The following is a 5,907-nucleotide window of genomic DNA, read 5'->3' as shown; positions in this document are numbered from 1 at the left end:
TCTGTTCCGATTGGTTATCCCACTGTTGAGCATCACAGACCAGGCGGCCACAGGACGTGGAAGAACCAGAGACGTTGGAGAACCCGACGCAGTCGTTTGAGATTCATAATACTGTCTGGAGGCGCACACAGCTTTTGGCCATGACAATATAGATTATATGATATAGATATCTATGTATAATATATTATTTAGATATAGAGCTCCAGGACTCCCGCCGAGCACCCGGAGTGTTCTAGAATATTTACAGAACACGGCCAACGGCTGTGTGGGCCTCGCCATTGCGATACATCCACTGTAAACAGAGCGCATGGTACCGTGGCCGCAAGCTGCTCAGGGCCACACCCCCACCCTCCTCCTTGACCTGCCTCTCTCCTCCTAATTTGCATTAAAGCTACAGACACCGAAACGGCGCGTTTGAGGAAAGCTCAAGTGGCTGTAATTCTGCTCCACGCGTGAATTTCGGGAACGTCTTAAAATACTATGTTAGGGGCCCACTAATATCTATATTAAAGCATCCATAAAGTAGCATGCCATGGGACCTTTATATTTAATAAATCTAAGTGCCAATTCGCGGTTAGCGAAATAACCTACCTAGGAGAGAAACTGTCAGAGGCAGGGTTGCAGCAGGATCCAGAGAAAGTTCGGGCAATTGCAGAAGTGCCTGTTCCGCAGGACAAAAATTAGCTACAGAGAGCCTTAGGGCTAGTTAACTACTTTGTCCCGAATTTGTCAACAAATACTAAAGCACTGAGAAGCCTGCTAGAGAATAACTCCATGTGGCAGTGGATGGCTGAGCATTCAAAAGAATGGGAGTGGCTAAAGAACAGTCTAATTAAGGACCCAGTCTTAAAATTCTATGATCAGGACAAGCCCTTAAAAGTGTCCACTGATGCATCCAAAGCTGGTCTAGGAGCCGTGTTGCTTCAAAAGCATGATGCTGACTGGTATCCAGTTGCGTTTGAATCTCTGCACTATGACTAGTGCAGAGAGAAACAACATGCAGATAGAGAAAGAGACATTAGGAGCTGTTTAGGGCTGCAAAAAGTACCATGAATATGTTTATGGAAGGTCAGTTATATCAGAAACCGATCACAAGCCACTCATAGCTATCTCACTGAAGCCACTGGGTGACGCCCCGCCCCGCATAGAGCACTTAATGCTAAGAGTTCAGAAATATGATCTTAAATTCAAGTTTAAGCCCGGCAAACACCTAGTGGTGGCCGATGCGTTGAGTAGGGCCAGCCTATGCCATACAAAAAGCACTACTAGGGTAGTGCAGATCCATGTTGACTATTAGAGCACATATATGCCTGTGTCAAATGTAAAATGGACAGAAATAACAAAACAATCACAAAGTGATGGCAAACTAAAAAGGGTAATGGAACAGATACACTTACCAGGACAGATTAAGTTGGACAAGCCATACCAGCAATTTAAAGGGGAACTATCAGTTTTGGACGCTGTTCTTTTAAAAGGCACCAAGATTGTCATACCTACCTCAATGAGACAGCAGATGGTGAGATTAGTGCACGAAGGACACTAAGGAATAGAAAAATGCAAGAGGCGTGCACGAGACACATTGTACTGGCCATACATGCATAGAGACATTTAGACATACATACAGTGATGTGAGACTTGCCAGCGACATCGATACCAACAGCCAAAAGAGCCAATGAGGCTACATGAAAAACCTCAAGAACCATGGAGGAAAGTTGCAATGGACCATTTTCAACTCAAAGGCAAGGACTACTTGTTAGCAGTGTTGGGAACGTTACTTTAAAAAAGTAATTAGTTATAGTTACTCACTACTTGTTCCAAAAAGTAACTGAGTTAGTAACTGAATTACTCTATAATAAAAGTAACTAGTTACCAGGGAAAGTAACTATTACTATTACTATTACTGTAAAAAAAATAAGGTTGCTATGTGTCAAAGAATTTGGATTTTTCTGAGCAGTTTTCACTTGGCCTTAATGTGTTAAATGGTTGAACTGCCCATTCAAGGCCCCGATATGCTTCCAACTGAGGCCCCGTCCACACTAACCCGGGTTAATCTACAAACGCATAAATATTTATCCGTTTAGCCCTTCCGTCCACACTAAAATTGAGAATTCCGATACTGAAAACTATGCTTTTCGAAAATGATCGCTGAGGTGGATAAATGTGAAAACGCTGGGTTCGCGTTGTAGTGTGGACAGGGTAGACGGAGGCTTTCAGAAACGATGACGTTGATACAAATTGCATGGACAAGGACTCAAATGACACATGCATTCCAAACAAGACAGGACCAGAAACCTGTCTTGAGGCAGACAATGACAAACAAACAGCCCTGAAATTTGATTTTTTCTCGGTCAGAAACGGATTATCAGATGAATTGGACAGCAGCGCTTAATCTGTGAAAGTATGGTCGGCTGCAGCAGAGTTAGGGTAGGGTTGGGTTAGGGTTAGGGTCGGTCGGTAAATGTCGTGGTCTATCGACAGCAGCGCCTTCAAGAGGCCTAAAATAGGATCGAGTGAAGTCACGCCCACCTCATGCAGCGCTTCTTGACCTTAGAAAGGGAGAAAGTTGTGTGGGAGTAATAATAGTATAATAATAATAATAATAATAATAATAATAATAATAATAATAATAATAATAATAATAATAATAATAATAATAATGATAATAATAATAATAATAATAATAATAATAATAATAATAATAAAAGGCAGTAAAGTTGGACTTTGCATAATGCAAGCGGTTCCCGTTTCTTTTTTCATTGTACGTATTGGCAGAGTTTAGGGATTAATAAACTTTATCCAAAATCATTTAAACACATTCTACGATTGTCCACAAATCCTACCTTCTCCTCTCCAGCCCTCTCTCCTCCTCTCTTTCACGCACACACAAACACACACACGCATGCACACGCATACACACAGAAGCAAACACACGCTTCTCGCGCGACCACGACAGAACACTTCCGGGTGAAGCTCTCCTTTCCCCTGGAGCTCCGCTGAGGACTGGACGGTTCAACACGTAGACTGGAGCCTAACAACACGTTTAAAGGTAAACCAGTTCGCTCTGATTGGTTTGCGCTGAATCTATCGCGAAACGGGAGAGCCTGGTCAACAATAATCGTGTCTAGTTCATCGGGTTTCTAGCCAGTTTATTAGAACCGACAATACCTAGCGACTGTGAAGCTAACTAGCATGCTGTCTGTCAACCCGATGAATGGAGGCTCGCTGCGACCTGCTATCTTTATACTGTTCAATACAAGGCATGGTCGATCAGCTCTCTATTCTGTTGAACACAAGGCAGGGTCGACCAGGTATCGTTAGTACTGTTCAACTCAAGGCAGGGTCGACTGTCAATATTTTAGCTCCGTATTCTGTTGCCATGAGCTCTAGTGGGATATTGGGGCGCATATGGAGTGTCATTTACAAACCATTACGACAAGCAAGGAAATGGATTTAGAGTCTCCCATACGTAGGTTTCTAGGCCTCAGGGACGGTGGAAGGGAATCCATTTAGCCACGGTGCTATAACGTCAACAATACCTATCTACAGATGCCTCCAAAGAAGACAGATGCCCCTAAAGAGCCTGCTATCATCGGGCGGTTCGGAACCTCTCTGAAAATAGGCATCGTGGGACTACCAAACGTGGGGTAAGTGTAATCTAATAATAACTAAGACAGTCTTCCAAAAACGGTGGGTAGCCTCTGATAATTGTGACCCCCCCTCATTTTGCCCACGACAGAAAATCCACCTTTTTCAACGTGCTCACTAAAAGTCAAGCGGCGGCGGAGAACTTCCCGTTCTGCACCATCGACCCGAACGAGAGCAGAGTGCCCATCCCAGACGAGCGCTACGAATATCTGTGCACGTATCATAAACCACTGAGGTATGCAAGCGACGCTCCTGTGTTGACGCCAGTGCACAACGTCAGCAGAACCATCTCACAACATAACAGGCCACTTCTGCCTTGTTTTTATTTATTATTTCTATAGCAAGGTGCCAGCGTTTCTTAGTGTAGTGGATATCGCTGGCCTGGTGAAGGGTGCTCATGCTGGCCAGGGCCTGGGAAACGCTTTCCTTTCCCACATCAGTGCTTGTGATGGCCTCTTTCACATGACGCGTGAGTCCTTCTAGTTTCTCCTCTCAAGTCCATCAGTGGTGACCAATCTGCTGCAATGTCAATTCCTCCTTGCCTTGTTGATGGGGGCTGTTATCGACCTCACTTTGTATGCAGAGACCCGACTGAACGTGGGGTGTGTACCTGGTCAAATCTGAACCCGGGACTCACAAGCTACCCGTTCTACTGACCCCACTACTATGTTATGATTGACCTTTTTTGTGTGTCTGTGTCTTTACCTTTGGTGTGTGTGTATCTTTACCATGTGTCTGTGTTTGTGTTTGTATCTTGACTGTGTGTGTGTGTCCTTACCTTGTGTGTGTATGTGTGTCTTTACCTTGTATGTGTGTGTGTGTCTGTCTAACGTGTGTGTGTCTGTGTGTTTCAGGTGCGTTTGACGATGAGGACATCATCCATGTGGAGGGGAACGTGGACCCCGTGAGGGACATTGAGATCATCCACGAGGAGCTGAGGCTCAAGGACGAGGAGCTGATCGCGCCCATCATCGACAAGCTGGAGAAGATGGCCGTCAGGGGCGGGGACAAGAAGCTCAAGCCAGAATACGTAAGCAGGGTGTTGTACTGTGAGCGCACAACCCACATACGACCAAAGCGTGAAATGCTCATTGTGCCGTAACCAATGTTTGATAGTTGAATTGAAATGCATCCTTTCAACAGATATTATGGATACTGGATATTGCATACAATGCATGACTCCTTTAGAGCACACATCTCCAGTGGATATATGCCCTATAAAGATGAAACTCATCCGTCTTTTCTCCATCCAGGATGTCATGATAAAAGTTATGAACTGGGTGGTGGAGGAAAAGAAACATATCCGATTCTACCATGAATGGAATGACAAAGAGGTATGTGTGTTGCCCAAGGGAGCCTACCGGTAAATTGAACACAGAAACCTTGACGGAGCATCAAAAAGTTGACTTCACATCCACTACCCATGTGATGAATGAATAAATGCATGCCAATTATCAAGTGTCTTACAATCCCCTGAGTGCGTACATCCTTAGCGTGGGAAATTACCCCGGAAGTGTGGAGGAATAGCAAATGAAATAAAGTGATTAATCAGTATCCACAGAATGTGGTATGTTTTGTACTTTAGTCAGTAGAATCAACCTGTTTGAAGTTGTTTCCATATGCTTAGTTGATGACATTGCACCAATCTGTCAATCACTCGCTCATGTAGCGAGTGATTGGCAACTGCTAGCGAAAGTTGGACCATTTTATGGTGAATTTGTTCAGAGGCTTTGTGCAATATACTTGTGCCATGTCCTGAGGATTGTATTGCCAGTATTGGTTCCTTTTTTAAATATTTGTCGTCTTTTATAGATTGAGGTACTGAACAAATACCTGCTTTTGACATCCAAACCGATGATCTACTTGGTAAATCTCTCTGAGAAAGACTACATCAGAAAAAAGAACAAGTGGTATGTATGTTAGTATCAGAAAGAAATTTGGCTCTGTCCTTGGGCCATATTCACCGAGTGGCCATCTTGGTTCTTATTACCAGCTGGCTTAGGGGTTTCTACATCCAGTTCCCCCACCCAGCTTATGGTAAGAATCAAGATGGCCACTCTGTGAATATGGCCCATGGACGCAGGGTTATACTGATGGTTAGTTGTGTGTAGTATAACCTCCCCACCACTTCTAACACATTGCGTCCTTTGAAGATGTATTCCCCCGCTGTCACGTTGTGTACGTAGCACGTTCCACCTGTATACCTGTGCGAATATGTGTGAGCATACGGTAATGTCATAGCATAATCAATGATCAAAGAAG

The 5,907-nt window shown here is 44.1% G+C and overlaps 1 protein-coding gene across 1 annotated transcript in view; it reads left to right on the top strand.

The window, feature by feature from the left end:
* The first annotated feature begins 2,969 nt into the window (after positions 1–2,969).
* Positions 2,970–5,907, top strand: part of ola1 (Obg-like ATPase 1) — a 7,836-nt gene continuing 4,898 nt past the window's right edge. The window contains exons 1-7 of the mRNA XM_079752583.1: positions 2,970–3,046; positions 3,547–3,644; positions 3,737–3,880; positions 3,987–4,114; positions 4,500–4,675; positions 4,899–4,979; positions 5,458–5,555. Coding sequence (XP_079608709.1) covers positions 3,547–3,644; positions 3,737–3,880; positions 3,987–4,114; positions 4,500–4,675; positions 4,899–4,979; positions 5,458–5,555 — 725 coding nt within the window. The 5' untranslated portion in view covers positions 2,970–3,046. The remainder of the gene's footprint in view (positions 3,047–3,546; positions 3,645–3,736; positions 3,881–3,986; positions 4,115–4,499; positions 4,676–4,898; positions 4,980–5,457; positions 5,556–5,907) is intronic.

Source organism: Pollachius pollachius (assembly GCF_949987615.1).
Source record: "Pollachius pollachius genome assembly, chromosome: 15".
Classification (NCBI taxonomy): domain Eukaryota; kingdom Metazoa; phylum Chordata; class Actinopteri; order Gadiformes; family Gadidae; genus Pollachius; species Pollachius pollachius.
This window is presented reverse-complemented; position numbering and strand designations above follow the sequence as displayed.